The sequence below is a fragment of the Eptesicus fuscus genome, chromosome 25 (assembly GCF_027574615.1).
Source record: "Eptesicus fuscus isolate TK198812 chromosome 25, DD_ASM_mEF_20220401, whole genome shotgun sequence".
Classification (NCBI taxonomy): domain Eukaryota; kingdom Metazoa; phylum Chordata; class Mammalia; order Chiroptera; family Vespertilionidae; genus Eptesicus; species Eptesicus fuscus.
Genome location: NC_072497.1, coordinates 8,983,707 through 9,011,479, shown reverse-complemented (window position 1 = coordinate 9,011,479; position 27,773 = coordinate 8,983,707). Strand labels below are relative to the sequence as shown.

The window sequence follows — 27,773 nt, the reverse complement described above, 5'->3', positions numbered from 1 at the left end:
CATGAAGCACTGGCATTAGTAAATATATTTAATTCTGAGAGTGTTTGTTAGAATTCTAGCAGTTTGTAATCCTCTTCTCTTTCTCTTTGTACTTCCAGGCCATAACCTTCAGTAACAGAACGAATCAGGCCAGTCAGCAAGCTGCCAGTTCCTGCCAGCATCTTGTCGAGGAACCCAGCTGGACCCATTTCTAATCAACACCCCACCCCCCAACACACAACATCTCTGGGTCTCTGTAGGAGACAGACCAGGATTTGAAAAATTTCAGACTTCCAATAGACATTGAATGCAAAAGGATACTTAGGTTTGCTTTGCACAAATCTGCTCTAATTGAGGGACATAGAGGGAGAATACAGGTGTTACTTTTTACCTAAGAAGTCACACAAACACATTCTACATTTAAACCTCTGCACATAGGATGGATGATGGTTATTGAAACAGCCCGAACGTAGAGACAGCAGTGTACAAGGTGTAGCTTGAGAGGTGACCAGGCAGTTGCAGAACCAAGGAATGGATGCTTACAAATATCAGGACAACTATGAGGGCTATGCCCACACTGATGGCTACTATCCCGGCAATGAGTCCAACCCGGACGAGGATGCACAGAGTGATGTTACCGAAGGCCATGACGAGGAGGATGAGATCTATGAGGGGGAGTACCAGGGCATCCCTCACCCGGATGATGTCAAGACCAAGAAGTCCAAGATGGCGTCCTCCAGGGAGGATGACCTTCGGGGCCAGGCAGACCTGATGGCTGAAAGGATGGAAGATGAGGAGCAGTTGGCTCATCAGTATGAGACCATCATGGACGAGTGTGGCCACGGGCGTTTCCAGTGGATCCTCTTCTTCGTCTTGGGTTTGGCCCTGATGGCTGATGGGGTGGAGGTGTTTGTGGTGAGTTTTGCCCTGCCTAGTGCGGAGAAGGACATGTGTCTGTCCAGTTCCAAGAAAGGAATGCTTGGTAAGTGGAAATTTCCAAAGATCATTCTCTTCCTGGCATTAAAATATGAAGGGGAAAGAATAGTAAATTTTTGTAGCACCTGTCAGTGTTAGGCACCTTAAATCTGTCATACTATCCTTTCAACATCATCATTTGACACATAATTTTCCATGAAGGTGTTTTTTTATCTTAGAGAAATTAATTAATTGGCTCACATTTAGATAGCTGATGAGTATTGGAGCTTGGAATTCTGCTCAGTTTTGTTTGATACTCAAGCTCTTAGTTCTTTTTTTGTTGTTGTTGTTGTTAATCTACACCCGAGGATATTTTTCCATTGATTTTTAGAGAGAGTGGACAGGAGAGGGAGAGACACACAGAGAGAAACATGGATGTGAGAGAGAGAGAGAGAGAGAGAGAGAGACATCAATTGGTTGTCTCCCATATGTGCCCTTGATTAGAATCAAACCCGGGACCCTTCAGTCCTTGGGCCAGTGCTCTACCCACTGAGCAGAACTGGCTAGGGCAAAGCTCTTAGTTCTTTTTCCAAATCTTGTGCCCTCCTTGAGAGTCTGAGTTCCCTCTCCTTCATATTAATGTATATATTTTTATTCATTTCAGAGAGGAAGGGAGAGGGAGAGAGAGATAGAAACATCAATGATGAGAGAGAATCATTGATTGGCTGCCTCCTGCATGCCCCTTACTGGGGATTGAGTCTGCAACTGGGCATGTGTCCTGATCGGGAATCAAACCGTGACCTCCTGGTTCATAGGTTAATGCTCAACCACTGAGCCATGCTGGTCGGGCTCTCTCTTCTTCATATTAAACCATTTTCCATATCCAAGTGACAAATACGTTTTGTGAGTGGCAGGCCAAGATCTCTTCCACTCTGTGCTTTCCTCTGTGTCCTTCCAGAATCCGTTCTGCTGCTGGTTTCTCTTTGTATGCAAGTGTGAGTAGGCCCAATGCCCACATGTCTTGGGAATAGATGCTGGGCCGAGCACACCCACGGAGCCCTGCAGGCTGTTGAGAGTCACGTGGTAAAGCACAGATGGATTCTGTAGGGTGGAGGCCCAGCTTTGCAAATCAATGAGGCGAGCGCCCTCAGAGCCAGTGTCATCCATCAGGTCTTGATGCAGGGAGGATTTTGTGAAATTTGAGAAAGGAATGTGGCAGAGAAGAGATTCATCAGAATATGGATAAGGATTTGTCCTGGTCAATAAATGTCCTGCAAAACCCATTCATTCTCCAAATGTAGAGGCTATGCAGTGGATCCTATAGCAAACATACAGTTATTGAAAGCTTCCTAGGAGTCAGGTTCTGACTCAAGACTGAAACCTACTTAATGGCCCTCAAGAACTAAAAATCTATCTAGCAACTTAGTTTATTCATTCAACAGATATTTGCTACATGTATTCCATGTGCTCATCTCTGTGTTCAGCCCCTGGGGAAAAAATAAGGAACTAGACAGACACAATCCTTGCCTCTCAATGAGCTTACATAGAGCAGGTATTAACAAACACAGAGACTTATGACAGGCTATGAAATACCTGTGCTACTCTGGTCCCAGTACTTGCTTTTCAGCAGTGGTGACAAACATGTTTTCTAAAGGCCCAGATAGTAAATATTGTAGGCGTTGTGGGCCCAGATGGTCTCTGTCACCACTAATCAACTCTGCCTCTGTAGCACAAAAGCAGCCTTAGACAATATGTAAACAAGTGGGCGTACCTGTGTTCTAATAAAACTTTATTTACAGAAAAAGACAATGGGTAGTATTTATCCTATAGGCTGTAGTTTGCTGGCCTCTGATATAGAGTCATTACAAATAAAATTAGGATAAAAAATTTTAAATCTGCATAAAGAATTATCCTTGGAGGGAAAAGGCATTGAATATACACAACCAGAAAAAATGATTTGAGAAGCAAGGCTGTCAACTGGAGCTTTTAAACACCAACACAATTTTAGTAGTTTTTTGGTTATTGTTTGTTTATTTATTTTTAATCCTCATCCCAGGATATTTTTTTCTTTTTTTTTTTTTTTTTAGAACAGCACCTTAGTATGGGATTAGGTGCAACAGAGCCCTCTTGTGGAAATTCTGAGAACAGCATGATAGTGAGGGATTAGGTGCAATAAGGTTTTCAAACACTTTCCTAAACAATGAGCACTTTTTAAAACAGTAATTATTACTGTTCTCAAACACTTTCATACACAAAACACACTCCTTAAAACAAGAATCCCAAGTTCTTCCACTTTCTTAAACAATAAGCACCTCTTAAATCAAGAATACAGTGTTTTCAAACACTTTTCTACACAATGCCCTCTCTTTAAAACGAGGAGTCTACGTGCTTTGAAACACTTTCTTACGCAATGCGTAGCTTTTTTAAAACGTGAAAACGAGAGTGTTTCAGACAGAGTTAGCTAGTAGTGTTTATGAATATATTGTTTATGTGTTATCATAGAGTAAACACATGCTTTATCTACTGGTAAGATGGTCCGCACTTTGAAGGACTACATAGGTTAGCCCAGTGTGTGGAAAGCTGTTAACTTCTGTGAAATACTGTAATGTAATTTCATTCACTTGGGGAGCTTGCTGGAGCATTTATCACACAATTAGGATATGTATCATTTAGTAATTACAACTGTGGTGAAGCAGTTTACTGAAACCCAATGCAGTAAGAATGAATCCTAAGTGTTTTCAAATACTTTCCTACACAACTGACAGCTCTGTTAAACGTGAATTCTGAGTGTTTTCAAACACTGCTCTACACAGTTTTCAGCTCTTTAGAAGTGAATTCTGTTTTCAAACACTTTTATACACAGTTTGCAGCAGTTTAGCAGTGAATTCTAAGTGTTTTCAAACGCTTTTCTACAGTTTTCAGAGTAATGGTTATAAGGATGCTCAAAGGTCTGGGTAAGAAATTAACCAACATGTGTAAGAATCAAGAGAAAATGAAGAATGACATAGCTGCAATAAAGAAGACAATGGAAAGTTTCAACAGTAGACTAGAAGAAGCTGAGGACCTAATCAGCGAATTAGAAAACAAGGTAGAAAAAAGCATCCAAGCAGAGCAGCAACTGGAAAAAAAGTAAAAAGCAGGAGGAGAGTCTGAGGGAGCTTTGGGATAACTTGAAATGAAACAACATTTGCCTAATAGGGGTGCCAGAAGAAGAGGAAGCCGAGCAAGGAATAGAAAACCTGTCTGAAGAAATAATGACAGAAAATTTCCCTGACTTTGGGAAGAAAAAAGTCACACAAGTCCAAGAAGCACAGAGAGTCCCAAATAAAATGAACCCAAAGACAGACACCAAGATACATTGTAATTAAATTGGCAAATGTCAGCAACAAAGTAAGAATCTCAAAGGCTGCCAGAGAGAGACAGAAAGTTACCTACAAGGGTTCTCCCATTAGACTATCAACTAATTTTTCAACAGACACACATCAGATCAGAAGGGAATGGAGTGAAGTATAGAAACTGATGCAAAGCAAGGGACTGAATCCAAGAATACTCTATCCAGCAAGGCTATCATTCAAAAGTGAAGGTGAAATCAGGAGCTTTGCAGATAAAAACAGACTAAGGGAGTTTATTACCACCAAGCCAGCAATGCAAGAAATGCTAAAGGGACTATTATTAAAAAAAAAAAAAAAAGAAATAGAAAGAGGAAAAGGAATATAGGCATAAAGCATAAAAAAGGCAAAAAACAAGTACCTATCAATAATAACCTTAAACATAAATGGATTAAATGCTCCACTCAAAAGAGATAGGGTAGCTGAATGGATAAGGAAACATGATCCATATATATGCTGTCTTCAAGAGACCCACCTTAGAACAAAGAACTCACACATACTGAAAGTGAAGAGATGGCAAAAAAATGTTTCAGGCAAATAGAAATGATTAAAAAAACAAAAAACTGGGGTAGCCATACTTATATCTGACAAAATAGACCTCAAAGTGAAGGCCATAACAAGCGATAAGGAAGGCCACTTCATAATACTTAAAGGGATTGATACAACAAGAGGCTATAACTCTGGCAAACACATATGCACCCAAATACAGGAGCATACGAATATATTAAAAAATAAAAAACTTCTGGAGGATATCAAGGGAGAGATGGACAGCAATACAATCATGGTAGGGGACTTTAATACCCTAATAACATTACTGGCTAAATCTTCTAGGCCAGTGGTCGGCAAACTCATTAGTCAACAGAGCCAAATATCAGCAGTACAACGATTGAAATTTCTTTTGAGAGCCGAAAACCGACTTCTGCGCATGGGCCACGAAGTTTCAATCACACTGTACATGCGTGCCCACATGTGGTATTTTGTGGAAGAGCCGCACTCAAGGGGCCAAAGAGCTGCATGTGGCTCGCGAGCCGCAGTTTGCCGACCACGGTTCTAGGCAAAGTATCAACAAGGAAATAGCAATCCAAAATGATACCCTTGAACAGATGGAACTAATTGACATCTTCAGAACATTCTACCCCAAAGCTATAGAATTTACATTCTTCTCAAGTGCACATGGAACATTTTCAAATATAGACCACATGTTAGAACACAAACTAAGTCTGTACAAATTCAAGAAGGTTGAAATCATATCAAGCATCTTCTCAGACCACAATGGCATGAAATTAGAAATCAGCTACAATAAAAATACTCAAAAACAATCAAATACAGGGAGGCTAAATAGCGTGCTATTAAACAATGAATGGGTCACCAAAGAGAGCAAAGAAGAAATAAAAAACATCCTGGAAATAAATGAAAATGAACATAGAACAATCCAAAATCTGTGGGACACAGCGAAAGCAGTACTGAGAAGGCAGTTCATAGCAGTACAGGACTACCTAAAAATAATAAGAAAAACTGGTAATAAGTTGTCTAAAACTACAACTTAAAAAATTAGAAAGAGAAGAAGCAGAAAAGCCCAGAACAAGTAGAAGGAAGGAAATAATAAAGATCATAACAGAAATAAATGACATAGAGACCAACAAACAAACAAACAACAACAAAAAACAATGCAAAAGATCAATAAAACCAAGAGCTGATTCTTCGAAAGGATAAATAAGATTGATGAGCCTCTAGCCAGGCTCACCAGGAAACAAAAAGAAAGGACCCAAATAAACAAAATCAGAAATGAAAGAGGTGAAGTAACAACTGACCCCAAAGAAATACAAAGGATTGTAATAAAATACTATGAATGACTTTATTCCAACAAACTGGACAACCTGGATGAAATGGACATATTCCTAGAAAAGTACAATCTTCCAAAACTCAATCAGGAAGAATCAGAATAGCTACTGATGAAACTGAAGCGGCAATTAAAAAACTCCCAGCAAACAAAAGCCCTAGTCCAGACAGATCCACAGGGGAGTTTTACCAAATATTCTAAGAAGAACTAACAACTCTACTCCTCGAACTATTCCAAAAAATTCACGAGGAAGGGACACTTCCAAACTCTTTCTATGAGGCCAGCATCACCCTGATTCCAAAACCAGATAAAGATGAGATAAAGAAAGGGAACTACAGGCCAACATCCCTGATGAACATAGATGCTAAAGTTCTCAACAAAATTTTAGCAAACTGGATCCAGCAATACATTGAAAAGATCATACATCATGACCAAGTGGGATTTATTCTGGGGATGCAAGCCTGGTACAATATTTGCAAATCAATAAATGTGATACAGCACATAAACGTATTGCAAGACAAAAAATCACATGATTATATCAATCCATGCAGAAAAAGCATTCGACAAAATCCAACACCCTTTTTTCATAAAAATTTTCAGCAAAGTGTGACTAGAGGGAACATACCTCAACATAATAAAGGCCATATATGACAAACCTACAGCCAACATCATACTCAATGGTCAAAAACTGAAACCATTTCCCCTAAGAACAGGAACAAGACAGGAATCCCCACTTTTACCACTCTTGTTCAACATAGTTCTGGAAGTCCTGGCCATAGTGATCAGACAAGAAGAAGAAATAAAAGGTATCCAAATTGGAAAGAAGGGGATAAAACTCTCATTATTCGCAGATGACATGATTCTGTACATAGAAAACCCTAAAGACTCCATAAAAAAACTACTAGATTTAATAAATGAATTTGGAAACATAGCAGGATACAAAATTAACTCCCTAAAATCCATAACATTTTATACACCAATAACGAACTCTCAGAAAGAGAAACTAAAAAAACAAACAAACAAAAAACCCCACAAAAAGAAAAAACAAAAAACAACAATCCTATTTACCATTGCAACAAAAAAAATTAAGATACTTAGGAATAAACTTAACCAAGGAGGTAAAATACTTGTACTCTGAAAACTACAGGACATTGAAAAAAGAGATAGAGGAAGATATAAACAAGTGGAAGAATATACCATGTTCAGAGATTGATAGAATCAACATCTTTAAAATGTCCATATTACCCAAAGCAATATGTAGATTCAATGCAATCCCTATTAAAATACCAATGGCATATTTCACAGATCTAGAACAAACACTTCAAAAATTCATATGGAACCAAAAAGATCCTGAATAGCTACAGCAATCTTTGTTTTTTAAAATGTATTTTATTGATTTTTAACAGAGAGGAAGGGAGAGGGATAGAGAGTTAGAAACACTGATGAGAGAGAAATTGATCAGCTGCCTCCTGCACATACTGGGGATGTGCCTGCAACCAAGGTACATGCCCTTGACTGGAATCGAACCTGGGATCCTTCAGTCCATAGGCCGACACTCTATCCACTGAGCCAAACCGGTTAGGGCAGTGGTCAGCAAACTCATTAGTCAGCAGAGCCAAATATCAACAGTATAACGATTGAAATTGCTTTTGAGAGCCAAATTTTTTAAACTTAAACTTCTTCTAATACCACTTCTTCAAAATAGACTCGCCCGGGCCGTGGTATTTTGTGGAAGAGACACACTCAAGGGGCCAAAGAGCCGCATGTGGCTCACGAGCCGCAGTTTGCCAACCACGGGGTTAGGGCAAGCTGCAGCAATCTTAAGAACGAAGGACAAAGTTGGAGGAATCACAATATGAGATATCAAGTTATACTACAAAGCTTGATTTTCCAAAACATTGCCCGGCCTCTAATGTTTTGTCTTCTCTCTCCATCCCCTCCCCTCTCTTTCCCAACAGGAATGATAGTCTACCTCGGAATGATGTCGGGGGCCTTCGTCCTGGGGGGCCTGGCGGATAAGCTGGGGAGAAAGAGAGTCCTCAGCATGTCTCTGGCCCTCAACGCCTCCTTCGCCTCCATCTCCTCCTTCGTGCAGGGTTATGGAGCCTTCCTCTTCTGCCGACTCATCTCAGGCATCGGGTATGTAGTCTCGGCGCTTCAGCTGGACCCTCCTGGAACAATGGTCAGTTCTTCCTGGAACTCCAGCTCTGGACGGTACCTCCAAAAAAATCCCGGGACTGGGTTTTAGTCTGACTTCCAAGATCCTGTATTGAAGTTACCCTTAGAAAGTTACCCTCAGTTAAGGTCAGTATAACATGACCCTGTCTCTGCCAGTCTTTCTTTCTTTTCTTTTAAAAAAAAAAAAATCCTCACCCGAGGTTATTTTTCCATTGATTTTTTAGAGAAAGTGGAAGCGAGAGGGAAAGACACAGAGAGAAATATTGGTGTGAGAGAAACACATCGATGGGTTGCCTCTTGCATGCGCCCGACCATGTCCCGGGCCGGGGAGGAGCCTGCAACCGAGGTCTGTGCTCTTGACCGGAAATCAAACCAGGACCCTTCTGTTCGCAGGCTGATGCTCTATCCATTGAGCCAAACCGGCTAGGGCCTCCACCCGTCTTTCAAATCCACTTGGTTCTTTCACCACAGAGCCTACGGGTGGCGTAGAGGCCGCTTGGTTTCTGCTGTGACCATTTTTAGTGCGTGACTTGATTCTTTCCTTCTGGCATCTCTTCCCCCTCCCTCCTCCCCCTCCCCCTGCAGTATTGGTGGAGCTCTGCCCATCGTGTTTGCCTATTTCTCTGAATTCTTGTCTCGGGAGAAGCGCGGGGAGCACCTCAGTTGGCTGGGCATCTTCTGGATGACCGGGGGCATCTATGCGTCTGCCATGGCTTGGAGCATCATTCCGCACTATGGTGAGCGTGCTGGCTTCAATCGCCCGGGGGACCCTTGTTGCTATGGCACCTGCATCCAAACCACATCTCCTGTCCTCAGCCTTGTTCCCCATGCTCACACGCAGTTCCTGTGTATGACCGAGATCTTCCTAAAGAACTTCCAACGCTGGAGACGTATTTGCTAATTTCAGTACATGTGTCTCAGGAAATAATACAGTCTGTCCTCCCTCCCTCTCTCCCACATCCCCTTCCTCCTCCCTAATTCTCGCCTTTCCTTTTATTTTTTCCTTCTTTTTTTATTTGAAAGAATTTCACCTGTAATCTCCTTCAGCCATGGTCTCCTGAACAAGTGAGGCTGGGGTAATTCCATTTTACAGATGATGCAACAGAAGCCAAGAGAAGTTGGTGACTTGGCCAAGGTCACGCCCCTGGCATGACCTTGAATCCTGATGCGGCCTCACCATCCCCAGCCCCTATGCAGGACTCTTGTAGACAGAGCAGCTCTTTTTGTTGTTGTTGTTGTTTTGTTTTTTGTTTTTTTAAATATATTTGTATTGATTTCAGAGAGGAGGGGAAAGGAAGAGAGGGATAGAAACATCAATGATGAGAGAGAATCATTGATTGGCTGCCTCCTGCACGCCCCCTACTGGGGATCGAGCCCGCAACCTGGGCATGTGCCCTCGACCGGAATCGAACCTGGGACCCTTCTGTCCACAGGGCGACGCTCTATCCACTGAGCCAAACCAGCCAGGGCTCAAGAGCAGCTCTTAGGACAAGGTCTCGGTGTCAGCCGGGCCAATTTTATTATCCGTATAATAACATTGTCAGAGACCTGGCAATGTTAACTCTCACTGTTGGTTTTGTGAAGAGTCAAGTAGGGAGAAGGCAGCAGTTTTGAATTTGATTAGGTCTTTTGAGTGTCCTGGGTGACAAATACCATCAGCATCCTTCAGAATCATTTCCAGAAAACCACCGATGATGGGTGTAGGCTTTGCCATGATTTAGGACAATGATGGGCAACCTTTTGAGCTTGGTGTGTCAAACTTCACCAAAAAACTGAGCATAACTCGGGTAGTGTGTCACTTTGAGGAAAAAACATTATTTCGCAAATGTTTCATCCTCGGCATGCGGCGGCCTCAGCGGCCGCGTGTCATCAGAAATGGCTACGCGTGTCAGTGCTGACACGCGTGTCATAGGTTCGCCATCACTGATTTAGGACCTGCAGAGTGAGGGGCATAGCAGACATCTTGCTCCTGAAGCTAACCAACACCTCTCTCATTTTGTTGTTGTTGTTTTTTGTTGTTGTTGTTAATCCTCACCCAAGGATATTTTTTTCCCCATTGATTTTTAGAGGGAGTAAAAGGGAGGGGGAGAGACAGAGAGAGAAACATCGATGTGAGAGAGAGACATCCACTGGTTGCCTCTCTCACGCACCCCAGCTGGGGCTAGGAATTGAGCCTGCATTCAAGTTAAGTGTTCTTGAGGGGAATCCAACCCAGGACCCTTCAGTCCGCAGGCCCATGCTCTAACCACTGAACAAACTGGTTAGGGCTTGGTGTCCTTGTTTTAAAAGTGGTTCTGTGCGTGTTCTGAGCTAGTGGAGGCTCCAGGCACATCTTTTATATATATATATATGAATATTCTCTCTCATCATTATATATATATATATTCTCTCTCATCATTGATGTTTCTCTCCCTCTCCCTCTCTTTTCCTCTCTGAAATCAATAAAAATATATTAAAAATTTTTTTCAATGGATGTATAGAAATATGGGATGTGGCCTCTGTTTGCGCTCTCACCTGAGGTCCTGTAAATGACAGGCCAGGCCCACGAGGGGGTTGTCAGGATGCAGACTTCCAGCACTCACCCCGGACTCGGGGCTCAGAGCTTTCGGGGGACAGCAGGGAGTCTGCACTTGAGCCTGCTTTCTGGGGGGGGGGGGGGGGGGTCATTTGAACCTACTTTCCGGGCGATGCCCTTGTGCCTGCCGTCGCAGAGCCAGTGCCTGAAGGTCACTCAGAGAGAGTGTCACCCTCTCATTTCCTCTTGGCAGGCTGGGGCTTCAGCATGGGCACCCACTACCACTACCACAGCTGGAGGGTGTTTGTCATCGTCTGCGCGCTGCCCTGCACCGTGTCCTTGGTGGCCCTGAGGTTCATGCCCGAGAGCCCACGGTTTCTGCTGGAGGTGAGTCAGCGCCCCGGCCCCACGTCGGAGCGGCGGTGGGACAGCGCCCGGAGCCGGCTGTGCGTTCTCAGCCCCTTAGACCCTCGTCCTCGCTTGCCGTCTGTGATGGTGGCTTGCCCTGGGTTCATGGACTGCCTAGGCAGGGGGCTCAGGAGCTCACCACGCGCTGGGCAAAGGGGCGGGGGGCCTCCTGAGTGGCATCCGCCCCTCAGTCTCTCTGGGTTCCCATAATGAGGCTCTGCAAAGCCGAGTGACGGTTCTCCCGGGGAGATCTGTGGTGAAGCTTGTCGCTTCAGGACTCTTAGCCAGGCAGGACCCCTCCGCACCCAAAGGCAGCTCCCGGGGTCCTGAGAGATGAGTCCCGGGAGCCTCCCACCTCGGGGTCTTCTGCGTGCAGTGGTCAGACGTGGTTGGGCTGGCAGAGGGGCGGTAGGACTCACAGGCTCTTGCAGCCCCAAGTCTGAGTCCGCCTGTGGGCCTCCTCCTTGACCTTTCTTCAGAGTGAAATTTCCCACTGACCAGGAGACAGATGCAGCAGGGAGTGGGTTTTTAAAAATATATATATTTTTATTGATTTCAGAGAGAGGAAGGAGAGAGAGAGAGAGAGAGAGAGAGAGAGAGAGAGATCAATGATGAGAGAGAATCATGGATCGGCTGCATCCTGCACACCCCCCACTGGGAATGGAGCCCGCAACCCGGGCATGTGCTCTGGCCGGGAATCGAACTGTGACCCCCTGGTTCATAGGTCGATGCTCAACCACTGAGCCACACCGGCCGGGCAGCAGGGAGTGTTTTTAACCAGGGGTATCTCAAAAGTTACCCTTTACTTATATGCATGCATATAAACATAAGCAATGGACACAAGACACTGGGGGTGGGTGGGTAAGGGCATGTGCCGGGGGGTAAGGGCACGTGCCGGGAGGGTAGGGGTGGCCGGGGGAAGGTCAATGGGGAAAAAAAGGATACATATGTACTATTATTTGTAATACTTTAAACAATAAAATAAAATAAAATTTAAAAGGCTAAAAAAAAAAAGTTACCCTTTGCTGTGTATTAGTGCACTGGAGCTGCTGTAACGAAGGAGCACAAACTGAGTGGCTCAGAGGAACGGATGCTCGTTGTCTCAGCCTCTGGAGGCTGCAAGTCCAAAGTCAAGGTGTGGGCAGGACCACACTCCCTCTGGAGCCCCCAAGGGAATCCTTCCTCACCTCTTTTACTTGGTTCGAAGCTCTACCACACCGGTTCCCGCCTTTGTCATCACACGTGTCTTCCCTGTGTGTGTCTGTGTCGTCACACGCGGTCTTCTTATAAAGACCCAGTCCTATGGACTAGAGGCCCGCCTACTCTAGAATGACCTCATCCTAATTACATCTGCTGCAATCCTTTTTCCAAAAAGGTCGCACTGTGAGGTCCTGGGGTTTAGGACTTAAGCATTCAGTGCAACTCATGCCATTCTGTGTCTTTCCCTTTTTTAAAAAAAAATATATTTTATTGATTTTTTACAGAGAAGAAGGGAGAGGGATAGAGTTAGAAACATCGATGAGAGAGAAACATCAATCAGCCACCTCCTGCACACCCTATACTGGGGATGTGCCCACAACCAAGCACAACCAAGGTACATGCCCTTGACCGGAATCGAACCTGGGACCCTTGAGTCCGCAGGCCGACACTCTATCCACTGAGCCAAACCGGTTAGGGCATCTTTGCTTTATCCTGTCAGTGACTAAATGACCTCCACCCAGGATTCCATTCAACCTTACAGCTCCAGCAGCTGCAGTGCAAAATGATGTTAATACTGAGCGTTCACATCGTGAAGGCACAACCTTATAATCCTTCCACCATGCGCTGGGGACAGAAACGTGTCCTCATCCGTTCACAAGCCCTATGTAGTCACAAGTCCACATCCTGTCCGCCTCAAACTCAGGTGTCAGCACTCATCAGCAAAGGGCTTCTCACCTGCCTTTCCTTGGTTTACCAGATGGGAAAACATGACGAAGCCTGGATGATTCTCAAGCAAGTCCATGACACCAACATGAGAGCTAAGGGGACCCCGGAGAAGGTGTTCACGGTGAGTGGAGGGGTCGCCTATGCCAGCAACAGGGGCTTCTCTCCGCTTTTCCGGTTTGGTTTGCTGAAAAATAATGTTGTTATGTAAGCACATCCCAGAGAATTTGTCTATGATGAGTAAAACCCCTGACATTCTTATCATAATAAGTTCTCTGAATTTTGATGGATGTCCTTTTCAGTACCAATAATAATGAAAGATAAAACTAGCTGTATTCATGAGGGGATAACATAATTGCATGTATTCACAAATATGTGTTACTTAAGAGTTCTCATGAGTATTCTATATGTTGCCTCATAGTGTTCATCAGCATGCCTTTTATTTATTTTTTAAAAAATATATGTTATTGATTTTTTTACAGAGAGAAAGGGAGAGGGATAGAGAGTTAGAAACATTGATGAGAGAGAAACATCGATCAGCTGCCTCCTGCATACTTCCTACTGGGTATGTGCCTGCAACCAAGGTACATGCCCTTGACCGGAATCGATACCTGGGACCCTTGAGTCTGCAGGCTGATGCTCTATCCACTGAGCCAAACCAGTTAGAGCCACAAGCATGTTTTTTAAAAAAATAGTTTTTATTGCTTTCAGAGAGGAAGGGAGAGGGGGAGAGAGAGAGAGAGAGAGAAAGATCAATGATGACAGAAAATCATTGACTGGCTGCCTCCTGCACAACCCCCACTGGAGATTGAGCCTGCAATCCAGACATGTGCCCTTGACCGGAATCGAACCTGGGACCCCTCAGTCCTCAGGCCAATGCTCTTTCCACTAAGCCAAACCAGCTAGGGTCATAAGCATGCTTTTTTATTTTATCCTCATCTGAGGATTTTTTTCCATTGATTTTGTTTTCTATTTTTAGGGATTGTGGAAGGGACGGGGAGAGATACACAGAGAGAAACATAGATGTGAGAGAGACACATCAATTGGTTGCCTTGCACAGGTACCCCGACTGGGCTGGGGATGGAGCCTGCAACCGAGGTCCGTGCCCTTAACCAGAATCTGAACCCAGAACCAGTCCATGGGCCAATGCTCTAATCACTGAGCAAAACTGGCTAGGATTGTTCTGTCATGTTTTTAAAATGTCCTACATAGCAAACCCCACTTCCCCATTACACACACACTTATACACACACACACACACACACACACACACACACACACTCACGCACACACTCACGCACACACACTATTGCCTACATGGATTCTAGACTCCTGTGATGTTAATAACCACTGAGGATAGACTTGTGAATTTCAAGGTAGAGTCAACCCTACTGTGGGAAAATCAGATATACATGGGAATTTAGTGAATTATTACCCATTAACTTCAAGGCTTGACTGAGGGATACGACTGATTCGTTTTTGTCTGCAGTGGGATAAATATCCCAAAGCAATGCTGTGCACACCTTTGGTTAAGCCTCACTGAACGGAGGGTCACCACAGGCTCCTCGGGCCCTCAACACATTAATAAAGTCAGTTCCACGAAACCGCAAATGGAAAAGTCTGGTACAGAGGAGGGGTAAGATTCTCTAGCTCATCTTTGCTTTACAGGTTTCCCACATCAAGACCCCCAAGCAAATGGATGAGTTCTTTGAGATCCAAAACGCAACGGGAACTTGGTACCAGCGCTGCCTGGTCAGATTCAAGACCACGTTCAAGCAGGTATGACTGGGGACATGTGGTGGCTGAGAGGCGGGGCTCTGTGGAAAGCTGTAACCTCAGTGGAGAAAGTAGAAGTCTTGAACATCCCCATCAACCCAAGACAGTGTGATGGGGAGGAAGCAGCCCTGCATGGGGGCCTTTGGGTCCGAGCCCATGACCATCCCTCACTTGCTGTGAGTCCTTGAGCCACATACTCTCTCTCTTTTTTTAAAAAAAATATTTTATGGATTTTTTTTACAGAGAGGAAGGGAGAGAGATAGAGAGACATTGATGAGAGAGAAACATTGATCAGCTGCCTCCTGCACATCCCCCCTCCCCCACTGGGGATGTGCCCGCAACCAAGGTACATGCCCTTAACCCGAATCGAACCCGGGACCCTTCAGTCTGCAGGCCGATGCTCTATCCACTGAGCCAAACTGGTCAGGGCCACATACTCTCTTATACAATAGTTTTTCTCTGTTCTTCCTCCCCAAGGCAGAGATTTTGAATGTAGGTAAAATGTGTCGTCTGAGTAAACATCCTTCTCTCTAGCATCTTCTCTCTAATCCACCAGAAGAAAGGAGTGAGTGAAATAAATGCCCCCCACCTTCACCCCCACCCCCCGAAGTTTGCTAGTGATGTCTGAGAAAGTTTTCGTAAAGGGCCAGGCACCGATGCAGGCAATGGCGAGTCTGCTGAGACTGGTGACGTTGGTGCATGATCCTTTAATGTTTGGAGTAACAACCCATTCCTGCAGGCAGGGAGCAGAACTCAGCACTCAAGCGTATTCAGTGCCTGAAATCCCCATTCTGTGCATTTTTTGGGGGCGGGGAGGGGTGTTAATCCTCACATGAGTATATTTTCCCATTCATTTTTAGAGAGAGTAGAAGGGAAGGGGAGAGACAGAGAGAGAAACATTGATGTGAGAGACACATCGATTGGTTGCCTCCCGCATGCACCCTGACCGGGGATGGGGATTGAGCCTACAACCAAGGATTCTGGTGTCCTTGACCAGAATCAAACCCGAGAACCTTCAGTCTGCGGGCCGATGCTCTAACCACTGAGCGAAACCGGCCAGGGCCCACTCAGTGTGCTTTTGATCACACGCATGGGATATTGTTGTGTTCCCAGGGAGGACGCTGTGGGACTGTTAGAGCGTGAGGCCAGCCAGTGAGAAGAGAAAGTCTTTCCTTGGAACAGGATTGCTGCTCGTGGGAGACAACGTTGCCCATTCACTCCATGGCTTCCTAGGCCCGTGGTCGGCAAACTCATTAGTCAACAGAGCCAAATACCAACAGGACAATGATTGACATTTCTTTGGAGAGCCACATGTTTTAAACTTAAACTTCTTCTGACGCCATTTCTTCAAAATAGACTCGCCCAGGCTGTGGTATTTTGTGGAAGAGCCACACTCAAGGGGCCAAAGAGCCGCATGTGGCCCGCGAGCCGCGGTTTGCCGACCACGGGCCTAGGCCATTCATTAGGAACCCTTAGAAACGAGTTCTGCTGAGTCACCGTTCCTGCCTTTAACCCCCGTCGTCTGGTGTGGGTTTCAGGTCTGGGATAATGCTCAGTACTGCCTGCTGGGACCTTACAGGATGAACACGCTGATTCTGGCCGTGGTCTGGTTCACTATGGCTTTAAGGTACGTTCTTACCAAATGCGCTAATTTCTCTGAGCTTCACGGGACGCATCTCTAAACTGAGGATTGTGATTAGTTCTAACTCGAGGAGTCTGAATAGGACTGGATGCTTTCAGCCGCAAATAACAGGAAAGGTACTCTAGTAGCGTCTATAGAGAAATTTTTTACTCCTGTAACCAGAATTCCATAGGGAGGCAGGCCACAGGGGGGATTTCAGCCTCAAGCCAGTTTTCCTGGTGACGGCAGGATATCTGTGCTGCTCTTGGCATTCTGTCCCAAGGTCCCTCTCCCTGCGCCCCTTTAAAAAAATATTATACACACACACACACACACACACACACACACTGAGTGGCCAGATTATTATGATCTCGAAACACATAATCTGGCCACTCAGTGTATATACTATATAATAAAAGGCCAATATGCAAATTGTCCCCTTGACCAGGAATTCGACCAGCAGGCAGGCCAGCCAACTGCCTATGTCCCCTCCCCCTGGCCAGGCTGGCTGGACCCCACCCATGCACGAATTCATGCACCGGGCCTCTAATAATATATATATATATATACTGAGTGGCCAGATTATTATGCACTCAGAGATCATAATAATATGTCCACTCAGTATGTGTATGTGTGTGTGTGTATATAAATACATATATATATATATATATATATATATATATATATATATATATATATAATTGATTTCAGAGGGAAAGGGGGAGAGAGATAGTGATAGAAACATCAATGATAAAAGAATCATTAATTGGCTGCCTCCTGCACACCCCCTACTGGGGATCAAGCCCGCAACCCGGGCAGGTGCCCTGACCGGGAATCAAACCATGACCCCCCGGTTTATACCAGAGGTTAATGTTCAACTGCTGAGCCACACCAGCAGGGCCTTCCTCGTTTTCCTATTCAAAGGACTTCATTGTTGCATCTGCTTCTGGTACTCAACAATATATTCCGGAGATCTCTCAGACCAGTAAATTGAGATTTTCCTCAATCCTTACAGCCCTCCACAGAGAAGTACCTCACTTTATCCAGCCGGGGATACATTGCTCCACGCTTGGGGGGATTTCAGACTTCTCCTATTGCAAATACTGCCACAGTGACTCACTGTCTGGAGGCTACTGTGTATTGTGCAATTCCATCAGTGGATTAGATTCCTAGAAGTGGGATTATGGAGTCAAAGAGGGGAAACGCATCAGTAATTTCTTTAGACATTGACCCATGGTCCTCCATATGGTATTGCACAATTTTATCCTTTACTCAGCAATGTCTGAGACCACCTGCTTCCCCACAGCCTCCCCAACAGGGTGTTTGGCAATCTTTGAGGTTTTGAAAATCTGGTAGGCAAGAATGGTAACACAGTATGGTTTTCATTTGCATTTTTCTTATTATGAGTGGGATTGAGTATGTTGTTGTTTTTTATGATTCATGACCATTTGTTTGAGTTGGTTATTTTGAATTTTCCAGGTATAAAACTGTATAATCTACAAATAGTTGTTTGACCTTTCGCTTTTTTTTTTTTTAACATTTTTATGTTCTTTCTCCTGTCTAACTGATTGGCTAAGACCTACGCTATAGTGTTCAGTAGTGGTGGTGATAATGGGTGTCCTAGTCATGTTTCTGACGTTAGTGGGAATGTCTTTAGTGTTTCCCCATTAAGTAAAACTCACCCTTTTGAGCTGAGAGATGCATTTTCTTACATGTTATGGAGAGTGGAAGGGACGGGGAGAGAGAGAGAGAAACATCGATGTGAGAGAGACACATCGATTGGTTGCCTCTCACATGCGTCCCAACCAGGGATGGGGATCGAGCCTGCAACCAGTTGAGGTATGTGCCCTTGACTGGAACCGAACCCAGGACGCTTCAGGCTTCGGGCCTACGATCTATCCACGGAGCCAACCCAGTGGGCTGGACTGTTCATTTCATTTGTCCCAATCTATTGGTATTTTTCACCAGGAATGAATGTTGTTTTTCATCAAATGCCTTTTCCGCATCTATGGAGATGGTAATGAATTCCACCCCCTTGGATCTGTTAACTATGATGTGTTACATGATTAGAGCAACCCCTGTCAAACTCGCGACCCGCGGGCCGCATGCCTCATTGATTTGGCCCGTGTTAGCCTTTGAGTTTGACGTGCTTGGGTGAGAGTTTCTACTAGTGAACGATAATAGTACATTTAAAAGGAGCGTCATCTACCTCGAATCAGGAACGCAGATCCTGCTCGCGAGATGATAATATTTGCTCACGTATTTTGTCTTCTCTGCTCCAGTTACTACGGCCTGACCGTTTGGTTCCCCGACATGATCCGGTACTTCCAAGAGGAAGAATACAAGTCCAAGATGAAGGTGTTTTTCGGCGAGCACGTGTTCGGCGCCACCATCAACTTCACGATGGAAAACCAGATCCACCAGCACGGCAAGCTTGTGAATGACAAGTATGTGAGAGACTCAGACAGTCCCTAGAGCAGCCGATGGCCCAGATCCGTGGTCGGCAAACCGCGGCTCGCGAGCCACAGGCGGCTCTTTGGCCTCTTGAGTGTGGCTCTTCCACAAAATACCACGGCCCCGGGCGAGTCTATGTTGAAGAAGTGGCGTTAGAAGAAGTTTAAGTTTAAAACATGTGGCTCTCCAAAGAAATTTCCATCGTTGTGCTGTTGGTATTTGGCTCTGTGGACTCATGAGTTTGCCGACCACTGGTCCAGGGGACTGTTCTTGGGAGAGAGCCATTGGACAGATAGGAATTCATGGCGGGGGAATGAGCTCCAAGAATATTGTGGTCCCACAACTTCCCACGGCTGCCAGAGACCCTCTAATTCCCCGGGAGGCCCTGCCTGTGTCGTGTTGGCTCCCAGTCATCCCTCATCACTTGGGGTATCTGATCCGTCTAAGGATGGAGGCATTTGACTGATGAGCGTCCATCAGAACATCAACCATCTTTCCTGAGACCCCATACCTTGTTTTAAAATAAATATATTTTTATTGATTTCAGAGAGGAATGGAGACGGAGAGAGAAATAGAAACATCAATAATGAGAGTGAATTATTGATCAGCTGCCTTCTACACACACCCTACTGGGGACTGAGCCCCAAACCCAGGCATGTGCCCTGCCTGGGAATTGAACCGTGACCTCCTGGTTCATAGGTCAATGCTTAACCACTGAGCCACACCTGCCAGGCAGCAAATGCATCTCTGTGAATGCATGACCAAGTACATGTAGGATTCATTCGTAGAGGTGGTTTTTCCTAGGACAGAGGGATTGTGCACTAAAAATTTTGCAAAACTGCTTTTTAAATAGGCTGCACCAATTATATTCTATTAACAATGTGAATGAAAGTGCCTGTTTCCCCACATCTTTTTGGGATGATTTTAAAAATGAAGATTCTCACAAATCTCTTGTTTGTTTGTTTTTGTTGTTGTTGTTAATCCTCATTGGAGGATATTTTTTCATTGAATTTTTTTTTTTTTTTTTTTTAAGAGAGAGAGTGGAAGGGAGGGGGAGAGACAGAGAGAGAAACATCGATGTGAGAGAGACACATCAATTTTTTAAAAAATATATTTTATTGATTTTTTACAGAGAGGAAGAGAGAGGAATAGAGAGTTAGAAACATCAATGAGAGAGAAACATCGATCAGCTGCCTCCTGCACACCCCCTACTGGGGATGTACCCGCAACCAAGGTACATGCCCTTGACCGGAATCGAACCTGGGACCCTTGAGTCCACAGGCCGACGCTCTATCCACTGAGCCAAACCGGTTTCGGCGAGACACATCAATTTATTGTCTTCCACACAAGATATCGAGCCTGCAACCGAGGTATTTTTCCCTTGACTGGAATCGAACCTGCAACCCTTCATGGGCTGACGGTCTGTCCACTGAGCCCAAACTGGCCAGGCCTCAAATCGCTTGTTTTTAAACCTACTAAGACCAGCTGAGGGACCTGAATGTTTTGAAAACTTCTCATCAAGTGAGCTGCTACCAGTATTTTTGCTTCACGCGGTTCACATTTCTATGAGTCCAATGCAGACGTCCACGGACCTGCACTTGGGAACCATCAGGCTGATGGGGTGGCCCCATCGGTCCCTGCACTGACACCAGCTTCCACACTCCTGGGCTTCCCTCATCCATAAACCAGCAGCTATGAAGGGGGAACTAGCCCTAGCTGGTGTGGCTCAGTGGATAGAGTGTTGGCCAGTGGACCAAAGGGTCCCGGGTTCGATTCTGGTCAAGGGCACCTTGGTTGCAGGCTCCTCCCTAGCCCGGGCCCTGGTCAGTGTATGTCAACCAGTTGATGTGTTTCTCTCACATTGATGTTTCTCTCTGTCTTTCCCTCTCTCCCTTCCACTCTCTCTAAAAATCAGTGGAAAAATCCTCGGGTGAGGATTAACAACAAAAAAATGGGGGGGGGGTGATGAACTAGTTTGGGCTGAAAATCATATTTCAGTACCTTTTAGTTTGTAGTTCTCCCTTTTTATGCCTCTCTGTGGTTTTCATTTTGCTCCCAAGGCTCCTTTCCCCGCTGAGGGATCTCTCAGGAATAAATGTCTTTCCACAGGTTTACAAAGATGTACTTCAAGCATGTTCTCTTTGAAGACACGTTCTTTGATGAGTGCTATTTTGAAGATGTTACATCCACGGATACCTATTTCAAAAACTGCACCATTGAATCCACCATCTTCTATAACACAGGTAAGAATGGGGGCAGAGCGGGGAAATTGTCATGGGGGTGGACTAGTCTTGTCTAAGAACCAAAAGAGTCATAAGCTTTAGGAACAGTAAAATATTCACAGATACCCAGGCTGAGCCTTAGGGCGGAGAAATGGTTCCCTCCCCAGGTACCATGCAGGTGAGTTGCAGTCTTTCCCAAGGCATTTCATTGATGTGCATCTGTCTTATCACATGTAAAATAATAATGAGTTCTATGCGTTCTTATTTGTGATTAAAATGTGGCATACCTTTTCACACGTCGATTGGTTGCCTCCCAACATGTGCTTCGACTGGGGCTTGGGATGGAACCTGCAACCGAGGTACGTGCCCTTGACTGGGAATCGAACCCGCGACCTTTCCCTGTGCAGGCCAACGCTCTAACCACTGAGTCACACCAGTGGGGCAATGTTTGCATATTCTTAACGGGGATTCCTGCAAACACTAAAAATCCTCTGTGCTCTCCCATTCATCTCCCCTGCTCTGGCCCCTGCACCCCACCCCGAAAGCTACTGACCAAATTATCTTTATTTTGAAGAACGTTCAGGTTTCTATATGGGCTCTGGGGTGGTCGACTCACTGGATCTAATTCTTTTGTCGTTGGCTTTTATTTTTATTTTTTTGCTGCAAAAAGCTTTATTGTTTCATTTGGTCCAATGCATGGGAGTGGGCTCCAGGGTGGTTAAAAGAATGGCTAGTAGTTTCGGGAAGAGGCTCAGGTAAAAGCCAGAGACACCAGGGGGAGGCAGGGGGGTCCCCGAAAGGCCTCTGGGCTCCAAAGGCTCCTGGTCGTGCTTGAGGGTGAGCCTTTCGAAGAGATACTCACCCAGCCCAGCCTGGGGGGTGGCCAGCCTGCGGATGTGGTCGCCCCTCTTCTTTATCAGTTTCACCCCCTCATCCAGGAAGTGGTTCTCCAGGAAGTCGCAGAGATGGGGGTCTGTACAGGTAGAAGCCAGGGCATGCAGCTCCAGAAGGGCCTGGCTCAGGCTCTTCTCTAAGGCCAGGGCGGCCTCCGTGGCGTCCTGAGTTTTGGCCCAGTCATCCTGGGAGGGTTTCTGTACGTCCTGGAAGAGAATGCGGCCACCACGCTTGTCTTGCAGCTTTCAGAGATGCTCAGCGCCCTTGCGCTTCTTCCCCGCCAACTCGCGGAAGAAGCGGCCCCCACCCTCCAGAGCCACATCGTCGAGGTCGAAATAGTAGCCCAGAGAGAGGTAGGTGTAGGAGGCCTGCCGATGCAGGATGGCCAGGCGATGGACCGCAGCCTCCACCTCGGCGGGATCATTCAGACAGATTTGGGAGCTCATGGTTTTTCAGCAATGAAGAGTTATGGTAGAAAAAAAAACCAACCTAGTGTGTTGGAGGTGGTTCTGAAGGTGGTGACTGGATGAGACGCAGGAGAGTGGCCGGATGCTGGAAGAAGGGGCGTCCCTGGGTCTGTTCCGTCCAAACGCTGTTGAAGCAAGAGAGAGATCCGGGACCTCCGAGTGCGCTGCCTTGTCCTTGGCTTTTGTAAGCTGGGTAGCCTCAGAGGACTGCCACGTGGCTCGAGAGAGGATGTATTTTCTTTTTTTTTTTTTTCCTTTTTTTTAAAAAAAATATATTTTATTGATTTTTTTTACAGAGAGAAAGAGAGAGGGATAGAGAGCCAGAAACATCAATGAGAGAGAAACATCGATCAGCTGCCTCTTGCACACCCCCTACTGGGAATGTGCCCGCAACCAAGGTACATGCCCGCAACCAAGGTACATGGTCGAACCCGGGACCCTTGAGTCCGCAGGCCGACGCTCTATCCACTGAGCCAAACCGGTTTCGGAGAGAGGATGTATTTACACAAGCCTCGCAGTGAATGCTCGTTTCATTTGCCCTCGCCGATCAGAGTGGAACAGGCCATTGCATTTGTAGGGGATTTTTGCTTCATCCACACCTCGGCGAGCGCCACCTTGACTTAGAGACTGTCTGGTGGCCAGAGGCTGGTGCAGGTCACCCATGGAAGGAGCCCTACTTCATCCCTACCTCTGCCCTGACCCCCCCACCCCATCCCTACTCCACTTTATTTATTTATTTATTTATTTATTTTTAATTCGCATTATGCTTATTTTTATTTTATTTTAAAAAATTTCTTTATTGATTAAGGTATCACATATTTGTCCTCATCCCCCCATTCCCATCCCACACCCCTCCCCACGCATGCCCCCACCCCCCTGTGGTCCTTAACCACTGGTTAGGCTCATATGCATGCGCACAAGTCCTTTGGTTGATCTCTCCCCTATATCCCCACCCTCCCCTCCCCTCCCTCTGAGGCCCGACAGTCTGATCCATGCCTCCTTGTTTCTGGGTCTGTTCTTGTTCATCAGTCTATGTTGTTCATCATTTCCCCTAGATGAGTGAGATCATGTGCTACTAGAAATACACTTGACTTATAAGAACCGAAAATGAGACAAGCAATAATGGTTATGCTGAAAGGCAAATGAATCAGTCTGTAGTGAGTTTCTTTCTGGGCCAACAGTTCTTTTGAGACCCAATTTCAATGTCAAACAGTTCCTTATGTGCACATGTCAGCAATGATATTTCAGTTCTGGATGGTGGACAAATGGTGGTAATGCAGGTCCGACCCTCTCTGGTTTGGTCCTGGGCAACCTGCAGTGACGCACAGCTGCTGGCTGCTAGTATGGCAAGGCGACGTCAGCGTCTTCCATCTCTGGACTGCTTCACTTCTGTCTTCATGGCGGGCCCTACTCCACTTTACACGAGCCCAAGGTTTCCTTCTCTCCCCAGACCTCTACGAGCATAAGTTCATCGACTGTCGCTTTATCAACTCGACCTTCCTGGAGCAGAAGGAGGGCTGCCACATGGACTTGGAGCAAGACAACGACTTCCTGATTTACCTGGTCAGCTTCCTGGGCAGCCTGTCTGTCCTGCCTGGGAACATCATCTCCGCCCTCCTCATGGACAGGATCGGGAGGCTCAAGATGATCGGTGAGTTGTCAGGGCCGAGGCCGTGACTTAAGGCGTGCGGTGGCATTTTTTTTTTTCATTTTCTTCAAAGAAATCTTGCACAGGAAACCACACAGGTCAGATGGGATCTGCCGGTGTGGAGTCCGGGAGGCACCTTGGCAAAATCCCAGGGCCCCGTGCAAGTGGTCTGACACCTCTAGTCTCTTCACTGGGAATAGGATGGGCCAGTGGTCGGCAAACTGCGGCTCGCGAGCCACACGCGGCTCTTTGGCCCCTTGAGTTTTTAGCAAAGGCCAGCTTAGGAGTACCTTAATTTAAGTTAATCACAATGTACCTACCTATATAGTTTAAGTTTAAAAAATTTGGCTCTCAAAAGAAATTTCAGTCGTTGTACTGTTGATATTTGGCTCTGTTGACTAATGAGTTTGCCGACCACTGGGATGGGCTTACATGCAGAATAAGCAGGGTTCCCTTCTGTAGCCCATTCACAGGTATGTTCTCACGAGAATGTAAGTTCCACGAGAAGGGCTTTTTGATAATGATGTACCTCAAGCATCCAGAAGAAGGTCTGGCATATAACAGACTGTTCCCTAACCACCACCTTGCCTGGTCCCCAGTTGTCCTGGGCTGGGGCGACACCCGGAGTGACCGTTTCCAAGTTCTTCCCTTAGGCTGACCTGGTGACAGAATCCATGTCCAGGCTCCATTTCCATGGCCCAGTCTCATCTCCATTTCCTGACTGAGCAATTCTGCGACATTCACTTATTATATTAGCACTTCAATAGGGATATTAAATATACCCACTCTGCATCCTCTGTGAGGTTGTCAGAAAAATATGTAAAATGCTCTTTTTTCTCTTTTAGAGAGATTGGAAGGGAAGCGGGAGAAAGAGAGAGAGAGAGAGAGAGAGAGAAATATTGATGTGAGAGAGACAACATCAGTTGGTTGCTCCCACTTGTGCCCCAACCAGGGCCAGGAATTGAACCTGCAACAGAGATACGTGCCCTTGACCTGAAATCGAACCCATGACCCTTGGGCCGATGCTCTCACCACTGAGCAAGCAAAATTGGCTTCAGAGAGGAAGGGAGAGGGAGAGAGGGAGAGAAACATCAGTGATGAGAGAGAATCATTGATCGACTGCCTCTTGCACACCCCCTACTGGAGATGGAGCCTGCAACCCAGGCATGTGCCCCGACCAGGAATCGAACCTGCAACCTCCTGGTTCCTAGGTCGACCACTGAGCCACACCGGCTGGGCCAGATGGGCCTTTTGCTTGAGGTAGCCTGTTACTTCCAGTGTGCCTGTGAGGATGGGAGATGGACCAACGGGTGTGGGTAACGTTTTCGTCTGAGCCACAGGCTTCACGTCTCTTTGGGCCTCGCCCTCCCTCCCTCCACAGGGGGCTCCATGCTGATTTCCGCGGCCTGCTGCTTCTTCCTGTTTTTCGGCAACAGCGAGTCTGCGATGATCGGCTGGCAGTGCCTGTTCTGCGGGGCCAGCATCGCGGCCTGGAACGCTCTGGACGTGGTCACCGTGGAGCTGTACCCCACCACCCATAGGTCAGCCCCCCCCCCCCCGGGCTCCTCCTGGGATTGTGTGGACTTTAGCTAGAAGTCCACCTGCCCCGATTCTGCCGGGGTCCGCCTTGATCTTCCTGGAGCGCATGGACCAAACGTTTCTTAGGTTTTTGAGTTTCTCCTGTGTGGGGGCTGGCGTAGGCCTGGAAGTGGGCAGGCTAAGGCTTACGAGGGTGGGGCGAATGGCAAGATGCAAAGGGTGCATGGGAACCATGCCCAGGAGAGAAACTAGGCGGGCAATACCGTATGCATCATGCAATCAAACAGAGGTGAGAACACGCCTTCCCGTGGGAGATAAGGTGAAAAGGGGAGGAACTAGGTAAACACAGGACGGGGAGAGGCAGAGGGAGATAAGGTGGGATGAGGGTGATGGTTTGGGGCATTCGCAGAGAATGTGGTGGGTTGCCCAGGGCGTACGTTTATTTTGCACAAGCCACGTGAGGAGAGACCTGGTGTAAAGGCATCGGGACAAAGCAGCTCTTTCTCCTCACAGAGGAGGAACTGGGAATTTTAAGAATAGCAGATAAAGGGGACCTGTGGCCAAAAAGGACTGTGACGTGGTGGGGAAGGCAGGTCACTGAAATTCTGCAAAAAAACCCTAAATTGGTGATGGAGGTACTGGCATATACGTTGCTATGGGAACGCCTAAGTCTTACAAAAATTAAGGGGAGGAGAAATGATCATGATTTGCATGGGATGTGATTTCACATCTAGGAACCTCAAGAGAATTAACTGAAGAGGCTACTAGGAACAATACAATAATATGGTAAGATGGTCAGTAATAGAACTAAGTTAATAATGTAGATAGACTTTAAAATATATTAAACAATTAAAAATAAAATTGAAATCCATTTCATAACAGCAGAAATCATAAAATATCTAGGAATCAATTTGATGAGAAAGGTGAAACACTTATGTGGAGAGAACCATAAAACTTTACTGAGAGACATAAAAGAAGACTTAAATGTGTATCAGGAAATACCTTATTGAATTCTAAGAGGATTTAATCTTACAGAAATGTCAAATTTTCTTTAGATTTTTTTCTAACTTCAGAGTCCATTCAGCCTAGCCAGTATGGCTCAGTGGTTGAGCATCAACCTATGACCCGGGAGGGCGCGGTTCCATTCCTCATCAGGACAGGTGCCCAGATTGCAGACTCAGTCCCCAGTAGAGGGCGAGCATGAGGCAGCCAATCCGTGATTCTTATCATTGATGCTTCTATCTTTCTCCCTTCCTCTCTCTGAAATCAATAAAAACATCTTAAAAAGAGATCCCATTCAAAATTCTATGAGATCTCCTACCCCCCCACCCCCAGGAACTTGAGAAAATTAATCTAGACCTTATTTGGAAAAGAAAATTGTAAAAATATCCAAGAATATTCTGAAAACAAAAGACTGGAATTGGGGGCTAGGGATTGTTAAGGGTAGTACAGTTTCAGAAAAGAAAATATAAAGAAGAATTTAAAGTATAAATATAGAGCCACATTCTTAATTAACTTGTGGTCTGAAAAGGAAAAAACAACAACAACAAAAAGCAAGTTGGAAGGAAATACTCCAAAATGTTAATAGCGATGATCGCTTTTCAGTGGCGGGGGTTATATGTCCCTGCATCTTCATGCTAGTCTGTATTTCCAAATTTGACTATAATGAGAATGTGTTACTTTTATATTCAAGGGAGAAAATTCCCTCCCACACCTTCACTACACCTTCCCCCACAGCGAGGAAGCGAAAGGACGCAGTCCTACTCATCGAATGAAGTCTAGCTCCTGTCTGTCAGCACGCACTTTCTCCTTCTTTTACAGGGCAACTGCCTTTGGCATCCTCAATGGATTATGCAAATTTGGAGCCATCCTGGGAAACACTATCTTTGCTTCCTTTGTTGGGATCACCAAAGTGGTCCCCATCCTTCTGGCTGCCACTTCTCTCGTTGGGGGCGGCCTGATTGCTCTTCGGCTGCCAGAGACCCGAGAGCAGGTGCTGATGTGA

General features: G+C 45.8%; 1 protein-coding gene and 1 pseudogene across 3 annotated transcripts; one reads left to right on the top strand and one right to left on the bottom strand.

Annotated features, from left to right (window-relative positions):
* Positions 1-495: 495 nt before the first annotated feature.
* Positions 496-27,773, top strand: SV2B (synaptic vesicle glycoprotein 2B). Of its 3 annotated transcripts, XM_054713310.1 has the most exons (12): positions 496-961; positions 8,082-8,262; positions 8,887-9,038; positions 11,070-11,203; positions 13,182-13,271; positions 14,816-14,926; positions 16,462-16,550; positions 18,827-18,991; positions 21,108-21,241; positions 24,032-24,232; positions 25,611-25,770; positions 27,590-27,773. In XM_054713310.1, exons 1-12 carry the CDS (start codon positions 511-513, stop codon positions 27,771-27,773), a joined length of 2,052 nt encoding a protein of 683 aa, XP_054569285.1. In that variant the 5' UTR covers positions 496-510. The 3 variants fall into 3 exon arrangements, with proteins under 3 accessions (XP_054569285.1, XP_054569286.1, XP_054569287.1); XM_054713311.1 differs by lacking the exon at positions 24,032-24,232 and having other exon boundaries at positions 511-961; XM_054713312.1 differs by lacking the exons at positions 8,082-8,262; positions 8,887-9,038 and having other exon boundaries at positions 511-961.
* Positions 22,024-22,560, bottom strand: LOC129148349 (ferritin light chain-like; annotated as a pseudogene).